Source organism: Macaca nemestrina, chromosome 13 (genome assembly GCF_043159975.1).
Source record: "Macaca nemestrina isolate mMacNem1 chromosome 13, mMacNem.hap1, whole genome shotgun sequence".
Taxonomy (NCBI): Eukaryota; Metazoa; Chordata; class Mammalia; order Primates; family Cercopithecidae; genus Macaca; species Macaca nemestrina.
Genome location: NC_092137.1, coordinates 3,355,553 through 3,369,693, shown reverse-complemented (window position 1 = coordinate 3,369,693; position 14,141 = coordinate 3,355,553). Strand labels below are relative to the sequence as shown.

The 14,141-nt window shown below is 46.7% G+C and overlaps 1 protein-coding gene across 4 annotated transcripts in view; it reads left to right on the top strand.

Moving 5' to 3' along the window:
• EIPR1 (EARP complex and GARP complex interacting protein 1) overlaps positions 1-14,141 on the top strand; it is a 173,019-nt gene that overhangs the window by 137,741 nt on the left and 21,137 nt on the right. For all 4 annotated transcript variants that reach the window (XM_011768755.3, XM_011768754.2, XM_024797894.2 and 1 more), the window contains one exon: positions 11,019-11,118. In XM_011768755.3, the coding sequence (XP_011767057.1) occupies positions 11,019-11,118 (100 nt within the window). The remainder of the gene's footprint in view (positions 1-11,018; positions 11,119-14,141) is intronic.

Sequence of the window (14,141 nt, the reverse complement as noted above, 5' to 3'; positions counted from 1 at the left end):
GATCTTTTGGATAAGACACAAAAGCACAGGCAGCAAAAGCAAAAATAAACAAATGAGAGTGCATCAGATTTAAAAGTTTCTGCACAGCAAAAGAAACATTGGCAAAATGAAAAGGCAGTGCACGGAGTGGAAGAAACCATACATCCAATAAGGGGTTAATATCCAAACTACATAAAGAACTCATACAACTCAACAGCAAGCAAACAGAATAACCCAGTTTAAAAATGAGCAAAGGACCTGAATAGACATTTTTCTAAAGAAGACATATAGATATCCAATAGGCACATGAAAAGGTGCTCAACGTCACTAACCATCGGAAAAATGGAAATCAAAACCACAATGAGACATCACCTCACACCTTTTAGGATGACCAGTATGAAAAAGACGAAAGATAAGTCTTCGGGAGAATGTGGAGAAAAGGAAACAGTTTTATATATTCAAGGTGGGAATGAACAAAATGGAAAACAGTTTGGAGGTTCCTCAAAAATTAAAAATAGAACTACAGCCCAGCAGTCCCACTTCTGGCTACATATCCAAAGGAAATGAAATCAGTAGCTCAAAGAGATCCCTGCACCTCCATGTCAATGGTAGCTTTATTCACAGTAGCCAAGATGTAGAAAATACGTAATTGTCCATTTGACAGATGAAGGGTTAAAGAAATTGTGGTAGATCCATATAGAGTGGAATGTTATTCAGTCTTTACAAAGAAGGCAGTTCTGCCATTTGAAACAATATGGATGAACCTGGAGGACATTGTGCTAAGTAAAATGAAACAGAAAAAGACAAATACTGCACGATCTCACCTACCTGTGGAATCTGAAGAAGTCAAACTCCTAGAAAGGAAGAGTACAATGGTGGTTACCAGAGGCTGGTGGGAGAGGTTGGAAATTGGGAGGTGTTGGTCAAAGATTGGGAACATTCACCTTATAAGATGAATGCATTCTGGACACCTCATGTACAGCATGAGAACTATAGTTAATAATAATATATTGTGTACTTGAAATTGGCTAAGAGAATGCATCTTAAGTGTTCGCATGATAAAAAAGGCAGTTAACTATATGAGGTGATGGATATGTTACTTAGTATAACTGTGGCAGTCATTTCACAATGTATGTGCCTATCAACACATCACATTGTGGCCAGGCGTGGTGGCTGATTTCTGTAATTCCAGCACTTTGGGAGACTGAGCCAGAAGGATTGCTTGAGCCCGGGAGTTCGAGACTAGCCTAGGCAATGCAGGGAGATACAAAAAAATTAAAAATTAACCAAGCATGGTGGCATGTGCCTATGGTCCCAGCTACTTGAGAGGCTGAGGTGGGAGGACTGGTTGGACCCAGGAGGTCAAGGCTGCAGTGAGCTGTGATTGCACCACTGCACTCCAGCCTGGGTGACAAAGCAATACCCTGACACCCACACACCACAGTGTACTACCTAAATACACACAAATTCCATTCGTCAAGGACACTTCAGTAAATCTAGGGGGAAAAAAACCCCCAACAATATGATCTGAAGCAGTATTTTCCAAATGTGTTTTGACCGGACCTACAGATAGTTTTACATAATGACTGCCCCCATACATGTAAATATATGTGCACGTAACTGAAATATACTGTTCACAAGGGAGTACTCACATTGAAAACCTGTGGCACACTGTGCTCCACTCCATTCCACACCAGCCTGGTGCTGGCCCTCATGCCCTGATGTGGCTTCATGGCCCGTCACAGGCTGCAGCCCCCAGCGGAGGAGCTCCGGTGCTGGGATTCACGATATCTCACGAACCCTTAGGCAGCCCTTGGAGTAGGCAAGTTTCTCTTCAGATGTAGCAGGGGTTCCGGCAGGTTGTGGCATTGCCGGTGGCATTGCCAGCAGGGACTCAGGTGAGCCCGACGTTCAGACTCGGTAGGTCCAGTGCCATTACCGAGGGAGCTTGCATTTGAATTAGGAAGATGTCCGTGCCGGGATGTCGAAGGACTGCGTGTGGTGGGGAGGAGTCTTGTTGGAGCAGTTATCCCTGGGCAGCTCAGCCTTTGCCAGAGTGGCAGAAAACTTTCACACGGGGCTGCCTTTTCCTGGCCATGTATGGGGCAGGCAGTGTGCCTTGATCATGGGGCCCTGCAGCAGAGCCTGGAGCCTCGTGATAGAGCGTCCAGCCAGCCACCTCTGGTCCTTTGAGGTGAAGCCTGTTTGGCAGTCAGGGCTGGTTGGACAGACAGGCGTGCAGCACCCAATTCTGAATCTTTCTGGTTGAGCAACCCAATATGTAAAGTAAGGCGGATGTGACGGTATTCCAGGTAAAGCCGGACGCGTGGTGGGAGCTCCGTAAGTGCCGGTTGCCGTTACGGCGTGGTTGAAGCTGACTTCCTGTTGGAAGTAGCACTTGAGCTTGAGACTCTGTCTGGTGAGTCCTTAAAGTAAGACACTGTATGTTTTCTTGTTTTAATAATGGCAGACAGCAAACACAGGCCGAGGTGGGACCAGGCAGAGACTACAGGGAGACAAATTTAGCTGCTAAGATGGGAATCAGTCAAGTGGTGTCTCCAGACAACCTGGGATGAAATAACAAACCCATGGCCAGATCTTAGGTTAGATTGAAGAAAAGGCAACACAACAGACATTAAAAAGTACAATTCAGTGAACTTTGTTTTGCATTTAGAGTTTGAGAATGATAGAGAGGTGTAACTACTCCAGAGGTTTGTTCCCAGGATGGTTCTCGTGGATGGAAGAGGCGGGTGCCATGGAGGAGCACTTCCTGCTCGATACATGGGGAGTTTATGGGTCACATGGGACATGTGGTTGGAGCTGGGGAGTCCACTGGACAAACCGGTTCTGGCTTTGTCCACAGGCATGACGCCATGCCGTTCCAGCCCTCGGAACAGGTGCGGGCAGGTTTGGGAGGAGGAGCATAGAGAGAACAGAGGGCAGGTGTCCACCCTGGGGGCTACCTGCAGGGCTGCACCTTGACCTGGCCCCAGCAGCCCCTTGCGAATTGATTCACAAGCAAAACCTCTTTTTTAATGAGGTACTTTGGATACTGAGTAGCAAACCCTTTCCATGGGGTTCTAAGGTGAACCAGTCTTCACTGAGTTGTGCTTGATAACAGACTTTTTCTAAGTTTATTTTTTATGCATTTAAGAATGCACAGAACATCCTCACATACTCAGAGGGGGTGGGATGAATTCTTCCCTCCTCCTTCGTCAGCACACAGTTTACTAAGGGCCTCTTAGGTGCCCGTCACAGCCTGTGCTGGCTGTTTGCATGTTCCTGTGAGTGGGAGGTGTGAGCTCGTTGCTCCTACAGTGGAGAGTCTGGCCAGGAACGTGGGTGCCGGTGGTGACCCAGGTTCTGCATGTGTGGGGCTGTGCAGGCTGCCACCTGGAAAGGACCAGGGAAAGTCCCAGCGACCTTTGCGGATCCGTCAACTCCGTGGGAGGAAGTGGTGTTTCGCCAAGGCCTGAGAATGTGCAGGCCAAGTGATAGGAAATAGGCCACATCTCTCTTCGTCGTCATCTGCGAACTACGCATTTTATTGTAAGCGATGTGCCCTTCCAGCTTCAGTCCTGGTCCTGTGAAGAAGAATCCATCTCACCAGTCTCAGGCTTCTGCAGTTTATAGGAGCCTGAGGCTCCTGCGCTCAGATTCTTCTGAATTGTCTTTCTTGACCCTTTCCCTCTTTGCCTTGACATTTATCTCTTAACGAGAAACAGACACACAGAACTGTGATTGGTTAGGGAACCACCCGCCACTACTCTGCAAATATGTAGCCACCACCCATTGGCTGTGTTTCCAGAAACCCACGAAGCTTCTGCTTATGTAGTTGGTTTCCTAGACTTCTAGCAAGATGATATCTCAATCTGGTCTCTCTGAAAGCGAAGCCATGATGTCATCGTGCACCCATCTACCCAGATGACAGGTTTTCAGTCTGTCTGGCAATCACTCTTCAGGGCCCTCCATGCCCAGGCCTCCCTCCCACAGACTCAGTCAGTACCGAGGCTCAAGTGCCATGTGACCTTCCTCCATTTCCCTGTGCTCTTTGCAGACTTCATCACAACCTTACAATGTTCTCTGTGATCTTCAGAACCCAAGACGCGTTTCTTGAAAACTTCACCTGTGAGAACTTGAAGCCAGGTTATTTTATAAAGCAAATCAATATTACTTCCTGTACTCTTTAAGCCTTTTTTTTGCTTCTTTTTGAGTTATAGTTTTTCTTCATAGATCTAAAAAGTTACTTATAGAGCCACTTGAAACTCATTTTATTGTTTCCTCTGATAATATGACTGAGAAATATGAGCTTTTTCATAGAGAAGTATATCCCTTGGCCCACGCCAAGGCAGACATAAAATCAGTAGCATGCAGAGAAAATGAGTGGAGTAGCACACCATGATTTCCTGCAGGAAATACCCTCCTCTCCCCCACTTCTTTTATTCCACGCCTGGAGCAAAACTAGACTAAGGTGAACCATTTTCTTCTAGCCAGGGGAAGAAGGCGTTGCGGTGATATGTCTGCAGGGAGAGCGTCTTTTAGAGCACATGCTCCTCTTAAGTGCAGGATGCTGTGCTGCTGGATGTGCCTGTAGAGGCAAATGTTTGATTCGGCTTTGGATCTCTGCCACTTTGGAATTGGGATCCATTCAAATGCATATGTGTCTTGCTAAGCAAAAAAAAAAAAAAAAAAAAAATCTCGAGGGGATTTGGGAAACAAGTTTTCAGGAGCACTGATTATGACCATCAGCTCCCTAGGACACGAAATGGATGCTTCAGAATGTCCCAGAGCTGTCCGTGGCCATCGTGTGCATGTGCACCTGACTCTATAAATGCTCTAGAGTGTAGCATGGCCATTGTGTGCATATGTCCTCAACTGACTGAATACTCTAGAGTGTACCTCAGCCATTGTGTGCGTGTGTTCTTGACTCACCGTGAATATTCTAGAGTGTACCTCGGCCATTGCGTGCGTGTGTTCTGGACTCACTCTGAATGTTCTAGAGTGTGCCTCGGCCATTGTGTGCGTGTGTTCTTGACTCACTGTGAATGTTCTAAAGTGTACCACGGTCATCGTGTGCATGTGCACCTGACAATAAATGCTCTAAAATGTACCATGGCCATCGTGTGCATGTGTCTTCAACTCACTGTTAATGCTCTAGAGTGTACCATGGTCATGGTGCATGTGTGCACCTGACTCTGTAAATGCTCTAGAATGTACCATGGCCATCATGTACATGTGCACCTGACTCACTGAATGCTCTAGAGTGTACCATGGTCATGGTGCGTGTGTGCACCTGACTCTGTAAATGCTCTAGAATGTACCATGGCCATCATGTACATGTGCACCTGACTCACTGTGAATGCTCTAGAGTGTACTTCAGTCACTGCGACTGTAGGTACCTGACTCTATAAATGCTCTAGAATGTACTACAGCCATTGTGTGCGTGTACCTGACTCTCTCAATGCTCTAAAATGTACCATGGCCATTGTGTGCGTGTGTCCCCACTCACTGTGCATACTCTAGCGTGTACCTCAGCCATTGTGTGCGTGTGTTCCTGACTCTATAAATGCTCTAGAATGTCCTATGGCCATTGTGTGTGTGCACACCTGACTCATTTTAAATGCTCTATGGCAGTAGTCCCCACATTTTCAGCACCAGGGACCAGTTTCGTGGAAGACAATTTTTCCATGGACAGGGTGGATGGTTTCGGGATGAAACTTCCACCTCAAATCATCAGGCATTAGATTCTCATAAGGAGTGCACAGCCTAGATCCCTTGTGTGCACAGTTCACAACAGGGTTCCCGCTCCTATGAGAATCTAATGCCTCCTGATTTGACAGGAGACAGAGCTCAGGCTGTAATGTCACTTGCCCACTCCTCACCTCCTGCTGTGTGGCTCACTTCCTTACAGGACATGGATTGATACCAGTCCATAGTCCTAGGGTTGGGGACTCTTGCCCTAAGAATGTACTCGGGCCATCATGTGCCCGAGTGAATGCTATGAATGCTGCATTGAATGCTCTGGAGTGTACCAGAGACACGCAAGGTGTGCACCTGACTCACTGTGAACGCTCTAGAGTGTTCCAGGGTCGTGTTGGGTGTGCACCTGACTCACTGTGAATGTCTAGAGTGTACCAGAGCCATGCTGGGTGTGCACCTGACTCACTGTGAGTGCTCTAGAGTGTACCAGGGTCGTGTTGGGTGTGCACCTGACTCACTGTGAATGCTCTAAAGTGTACCAGGGTCGTGTTGGGTGTGCACCTGACTCACTGTGAACGCTCTAGAGTGTACCAGAGCCATGCAGGGTATGCACCTGACTCACTGTGAATGCTCTAGAGTGTGCCAGGGCCGTGTTGGGTGTGCACCTGACTCACTGTGAATGTCTAGAGTGTACCAGGGCCGTGTTGGGTGTGCACCTGACTCACTGTGAATGTCTAGAGTGTACCAGGGCCGTGTTGGGTGTGCACCTGACTCACTGTGAATGCTCTAAAGTGTACCAGGGTCGTGTTGGGTGTGCACCTGACTCACTGTGAACGCTCTAGAGTGTACCAGAGCCATGCAGGGTATGCACCTGACTCACTGTGAATGCTCTAGAGTGTGCCAGGGTCGTGTTGGGTGTGCACCTTACTCACTGAATGCTCTAGAGTGTGCCAGGGCCATGTTGGGTGTGCACCTGACTCACTGTGAATGCTCTAGAGTGTACCAGAGCCATGCAGGGTATGCACCTGACTCAGTGTGAATGCTCTAGAGTGTACCGGGGTCGTGTTGGATGTGCACCTTACTCACTGAATGCTCTAGAGTGTGCCAGGGCTGTGTTGGGTGTGCACCTGACTCACTGTGAATGCTCTAGAGTGTACCAGGGTCGTGTTGGATGTGCACCTGACTCACTGTGAATGCTCTAGAGTGTACCGGGGTCGTGTTGGGTGTGCACCTGACTCACTGTGAATGCTCTAGAGTGTACCGGGGTCATGTTGGATGTGCACCTGACTCACTGTGAATGCTCTAGAGTGTACCAGGGCCATGTTGGGTGTGCCCCTGACTCACGTGTATTTAGCATTGCTTTTGAGGGGTTGGGGAGGGAAACCTCCCTTACTGCCTGGGAGTGGCCATTGGGGTTTCTCAGCTAAGGTGACAGTCGCACTCTGTGTGGTGTATCAGGGTAGCCAGTGGGGCCTCTGAAGATTCTCGTGTGGGGCCCGGAAGTGGTATCTCAGACTGGTACCGTGCAGGGTCTTGCTGGTTGTAGCCTTTTTGTGACACGTGGTTTCTGAATATCTGCCATCAGATTTGACCCGTGATGCTGGTGTCTGCCTCCCTCTATGGAGCGTGTTGCTTCACAGAGGGTGGCTTCCGCTTCTCCACTAATCTCCAGTGGGATATAACATACACCTCTTTGTACAGTGCTTTTACATGAGTTTAACTCAATTTTTAAAAAAATTTGGATTAAAATCTTAGCTATCTGAAATATTTAGGGTTATTCTTTTTAATTTTTGTATTTGTTAATTGACAAATTGCAGTTGTATGAGGTTACTTTTCTTGAGTTTTATTAAGCACCTATGTTTAACCTCAATAACATTAAAACATTTAGATGAAAACTTTTCAAAACGTATTTTGATGTTTACTACTTTTTAGCTAGAACTTCCTGCAGGTAAACCCCAGTGATGCTTGGCCATGACTAAGAACAGTTCCTTCCACAAACTAAGACTGTGCTGCTCTTACCGCTTTGTGAGTACATGCTAGTGTTTCAAATTCCATCCAAAACCAGCTGCCCTGGGTTATGGAGTCTTATCAATTCCTGTATTTTTGCTTCCTTCCCCCCAGTCTGATTTGCTCTGAATTAATCATCTTTTATAGCTTGCTGAATCACCTACATTTCTGTTTGGAGCCACCCCGTTTCTCTCCTCGTCCACGATTTTGTTCTCTTGTGGATTCAGAAACCAGAGGGTGGCACAGGTTGGGACTGTGGGCAGTTGGAAGGGGCACCCTCATCTTCTGAGGAAGGACTTGAGGATGCCGCTCTTTGAAACACAGTGTTCGAAGCTTCAGAGCTGTCCAGAGGCCTTTAAAACATTGCCTCGTTCTAGAGTTGTTGGCTCTTTTCCAAATCCAAATGTACTAACGGTGATAACTAAATTTATTTTAAAATAGTCTCGTTTGTTAATATGACATCTTCACTCTTACCTGGAATTCTTCACTCTTACTTAGAATTTGTCGACAGGTATTAAGTGTTGTGTGCCCCAAAGGTTGCCGATCACTGTGGGGAACACAGAAGAGTTTTAATATGTGGGGAGCATGATTCAGAAACCTTTGCTCTCTTTAGAGACACTGTAGTCAGATATTCATGGCACCGAAGGAGGTAGCCAAGATGGGTGTTTGTGCATTATTAAAATTGGTCTATGGGAAACATGTGGATAACTTATGAGCTCTTAACTTTGATTCATAATTAGGTCGTCTTTGACATCAGACTGGCTAGTTCCCACCCTGCGACGTGTGAGTTAGTTGGGAAGGGAATCTGCCTTTCTGGAGCTTCTACTAAAGACCCCAACTGTCTTGGTGCTGATGTAGACTGCACCTTGCTGGTCCCACTCGGAGAAGTCACTGTCACTGCACGCGCTGGCATAGCCCACACGGATACTCCTTGCTCCAGCCTTTTGCTTGCTTGTTTTTGGTGGGAAGCCCATGTGAGTTCTAAGTGAGATCTGCTGGGGAGCTTATGAATCCATCTCAATTTACTGCCCGTCATATAGAAAATGTTCCGCACGGGGTCAGTGCGTTACCCCACCAGCACAAGATCTGTGGGCTGCCCATGACGTCCTTCTCTCCCTGCATTCCTTTCATTCCTTGGAATTCATTGTCAAGCTGCTCGAACTCTACCTGTGTTTACCCGCAGTAACCGGGCTACGGAGAGAAGTGTCATCATTTTGCTCCAAACAAGTATCTTCACCATTAGGATCAGCCATTGTCTTAACTGGATGGGAGCAGTGGGTTTTGGAGCAGGTTTTTCAGCATCCTAGTGATAGAGTTTTGGTCTTGTTTACTACATATTATGTGTTTATTATGATTATGATTAGATAAGATACAATAAACTCTTGGTCTAATGTAGGCGTGGTGTGCCTTTGATCACAGTACTGTGAGCTTTCTGTGTGCTCCTTAAGCTACAAATGAGAAAGAGATTGTGGTTTTGAATGATGTTAATGTGATTACAAGTAATAGCTCCATGGACAGTCTCGAGATGATGGTGTAAGGGAGGTATGCCTGAGGGTGCCCCCAATCAATCCGTATTGTGTTCTGTTTAAAAAGAAATAGTGTGGCCGGGCGCGGTGGCTCAAGCCTGTAATCCCAGCACTTTGGGAGGCCGAGACGGGCGGATCACGAGGTCAGGAGATCGAGACCATCCTGGCTAACACGGTGAAACCCCGTCTCTACTAAGAAATACAAAAAACTAACCGGGCGAGGTGGTGGACGCCTGTAGTCCCAGCTACTCGGGAGGCTGAGGCAGGAGAATGGCGTAAACCCGGGAGGCGGAGCTTGCAGTGAGCTGAGATCCGGCCACTGCACCCCAGCCTGGGTGACAGAGTGAGACTCCGTCTCAAAAAAAAAAAAAAAAAGAAATACTGTAGCACCTTATTGATGTCTTTAATTACTCCCAGGTTGAATCACATGGAATGAAATTCCCTTCTTTGTAAGTAAGCGTTTAAGAATTTCACCAGAGAAAACAGAGATCCATATTTGCGACCACACTGAAAAATTCTTGGTCTCTTTATGGCTTTATTGCAGAGGTGAGAGGATTTTGGTCTTTGTGGAGTAACTGAATACACATTGTATCATTTAGGATGGCTTTGGCTGCAGTTGATGGGAAACTGTGGCTCCAACTGGCTCAAACATTAGGAAATGGCCTCACGTCAAAGGCAGGGCAGACCTTGAGCCTGGTGTGGCCGGTGGCAGCTCCTCTGCCCTGCTCTAAACTCTGTCCTCCCATCTCCTCCAGTATTTTGCCATTATCCTTGCGTGCCTAAGGAGATCGCTGCAAAGGATGTGGGCATCCTGTGCAAATCACCTTCTCCCCTCTGCCTCCCTAAGACTCTCCACCCTCCAGCCCCCACAGGCCTCCCTCACGTCTCGTTGACCACTACTGGTCAGCGTCTATTCCTTAGTTCCTGATGAAGCCCACGTTGGTGAGTGTCTTAGCTTGGGCTGCCATAAAAAGTGCCACATACTGGGTGGCGTCAACATGAAAATGTGTTCCTGGGGCGAGAAGTCTGGGATCAAAGTGCTGGCTGATTCATTTCCTGGTGAGGGCTCCCTTCCTGATGTGCAGACAGCTGCCTTCTCGCTGTGTCCTCACGTGATGGAGAGAGACAGAGGAAGCCTGCCCTCCAGGCCTCTTCGTCTCTTCTTATGAGGGCATGAGTCCCATTGCGAGGGCCCCACCCTCATGACCTCCTCTAACCCTAATCACCTCCCAAAGGTTCCATTTCAAGTACAGACAGTCCCTGACTTATGGCTTCTTGACTTTACAATGGCATGGAACCACTATGCATTTGTAGAAATTGCATTTTGAGTCCCATACAACCATTTTATCCAATCCATTACATGAGATATTCAGCACTTTCTTATAAAAGAGGTCTTGTGTTGGATGATTTTCCCAGCTGTAGGCTGATGTGAGTGTTGTGAGCGTGTTTAAGGTAGGCTAGGCTGGCTCTGACATTCACTGCATTTTCAGCTCACGGGGTTTTAAACTTACGATGGATGTGGGGACATAGCCCCTGTGTACATCGAGGATCATCTGCAGCGTCACACCGGGTGGGGGGCTGGGACTTTCACACACGAATCTGTGGGGGGGGGCACAATTCAGTCCATCACAGTGAGACAATAAAAGTGTTGTCAGCATTGCCAGATGACAATGTGATAAATACTCTAGCGACTACAGGCCAGGAAAAGAGTTCCTGCGTCATGAAGAATGTGTATCACAGCTCTCAGCTACCACCCTGGGTATCTCAAATGTTTATGTTAACATTTGGTACTTCTCTTTCTCTTAGTGTCGTGTGGGAGCCAATGGGAGATGGGAAGAAAATCATTTCATTGGCCGATAACCATATCCTGCTGTGGGATTTACAGGAAAGCTCAAGCCAGGCTGTGGTGAGTAAAAGGAACAACACAGCATTTGTTTTTGTATTTTTAAACGAAACCGCATGTTCTCACTCATAGGTGGGAATTGAACAATGAGAACACTTGACACAGGGTGGGGAACACCACACACCAGGGCCTGGGGTGGTGGGAGCGGGGAGGGATAACATTAGGAGATACACCTAATGTAAATGACGAGTTAATGGGTGCAGCACACCAACATGGCACATGTATGCGTATGTAACAAACCTGCACGTTGTGCACAGGTACCCTAGAACTTAAAGTATCATAACAAATAATAAATAAATAAATAAATAGGGCCTTTGGGCTAAATTCAGAATATAATTCTTGATTCACAACAGTTTAGAATTTTGACCTTAGTTAATGAACAGACTGAATCATCAATCAAAGAACTGAGTGATGGGGTCTTTCAGGTGAAAGCCGTTTAGATGTCACTCAGGGCTTGTGAGAGATGACGCACAGAACCCAGCTGTTTGCAAAACATCTGCCTTTTGCTGCACTTTGAGCAAAGGAGGGAGTGGGATGCCCAGGAGTATTTTCTACTGTTTCAAGCGTGCTGTCCTTTTGATGAATGGATTCTTAAAGTATATTTGGGTAAAATCATACTTTAAGTAGGAGCAATTATAACATTTTAATTTCATAGTGGTGCCTCGCTCTTTTCATGTATTTGCATGAGTTATGAAAATAACGTTTAGCACTTTCTTTGGGTTGAGTTTTGCTTTTAAATATGCATCGTTTGAATACTTTGTCTCTCACAGAGTAAATATTAATATATATTTTTCATATTTGATTTCTTAAAATTTTCTGCTTTAAAATGTGGTTTTTACATGCATTCATAATTTCATTGCGTTTGTTTATGTCAAAGTAACCACTTTAGAAAAGAGAAAAGGGAAGAACTTTGAACTGATAGAGCTTACAATGTCATTTATGCCTCGGGGGCCGCGTTGCCTACACACAGTCAAAGGGATCGCGCAAGCATCCATTGGATAGATTTCTCCAGTGATGGCCTCATCTTATATTTATTTGTTCCTCACATGTTTTTTTAGCTCTTCTCCCTCATGGTGCCTTAGAATATCAATAAGTCCTTTCCTCACCCCTCTAGGCTGACGAGGTGGCATGAATAATGATCCATCATTATTAATAAGTGGTACAGAAGTAAGACTTAAAAATATTAAATGTCCTGTTAAAGCTTTAAACCTCTGAATGGACAAAAGGGAGTCTCACAGCCTTCACTGTGAAATTAAGTGTTGGGCATTCACCCGGAGCATCAATGGTATTTAAGGAAGAGATTTATTATTTTTATGAGAAACTTTAAATATAAGGCATAGCTTCATATCTTGGAGTAGAATGCAAATTTCACACAAACTTTTAAGATAAAACAGGAAACTTGAATCATATCTCATGCCTGAGATTGACCCCTGTGGACCACACCTGCAGGCCGGGGAGATATGTTCATAGTCTCCACCTTCCGGGAGATTTGGCAGAGTCCTGGTCACGGTCGAAGGCGATGCCTTCCTTGTCCCTTCCCTCTCTGTGTTTTCGCAGGGCGTTCCCACTTAACCGTAAACCTCCAGGAAGAAGGAGGAAAATACTTTCCTATTAAAACGCCAGGCTCATGGTAGGCTTTAGGCAAGACACTTGTGCAGAGGGCCCAGCTCCTGGTGTAGACACCTGGGGAGAGGGCTCTGCTCCTGGTGTAGACACTTGGGCAGAGGGTCCCGCTCCTGGTGTAGACACCTGGGGAGAGGGCTCTGCTCCTGGTGTGGGAAGAGCTGGCTGGAGCCTTCTGCACACCTACTGTGCTCGCCGTCTCAGGGAGGTTGCCAGGGAGAAAGGAAACCCCAAGTCCCACACGTTAGGATGCGGCAGGTTCTCATCTGCCCCAACTTTGGAGACCTATTCTGTAATCAAACTGTGAACACATCTTCAGAGCCTCGGTCATCTCAAATGGATTTCATGGTAGGGTGATTAATCTGTAACTTATTTTCTGCAGAGATCAATTTAGTTTTCTCTCCCCCTTTTTTATCCACTGTCAGCAGTTCTGTCAATATCACTTTGCGACCCTCCACTACAGTATTTAATACAGAAACCTTCCGATCGATTTCAGCCATCTTCACACCCAGCTTCTCAATGTTTTTTTATTGTTTGAGGATATTGCCTTCTGTGGTGAATCTAATCTCATGCTCACTGCATCATTACCTTTTGCAATTAAATCGGAGATTCCTTGCCATTTATAATCATTAGCAGAACTCAGGGGAGGCCTGGAGTGGAAGGTTCCGTGGGGGCCACAGACCCCGGTGAGGGCAGAGGGATGGCCGCCCTGTGTCTGTGCTTGCTCATTCATCTTCACCTCTCCCAGCTTTCACTCGCCATGAAATAAATAGCTTCTGTCAAGGAGCCGACAGTAAGCCAGAAGAAGGAAGCTTGCTTGAGGATTCGCTGCCACCTCTGCCTTCTGTTCACACAGGAGAGCAGGAGCTCCTTGAAGGTGGCCATCTAGAGAGTGCCATCTGCTCGGCGTGACACACAGCACCTCTTCGAAGGAAGGGAGTGTGCTTCAGGAACACAGTGTTTCTGTTGGAAAGTTTCTAATCAGAGGTTTAAAATGCACCGCAGGAGGATCAGATAAACAAACATAAGCTGGGGGTGCTCCTAGCGACAGCAGCAATGCCACGTTCAGGGTGTCTGTAAATGCAAACAGTGTTTGTGTTTTGGGGACCAAGAGAGCAGTGGGCAGAAGCCGAGTTTAATGTCAGGGCTTGTGGGGAGGGGCTCAGAACTTGGTGGCGGTTGGTGGGTTCTGTGGCCCCTTGCCAGTGCACCTTGGAAAGCCTGTTCAGTTTTCATCTTTCTTGTTCTCCAAACTGGAAGAGACACAGTGCAGAGGAAAGAAAGAAGCTTGTTTTGTTAAAGTGGAGAACTTCGTGTGTAGAACCTGACCACTGGTTCCAGCGGCCACCCTCCTGTTCACAGCAGCGTGCCCATAGGTGGATTCAATTGTCTTTTTATTTCTG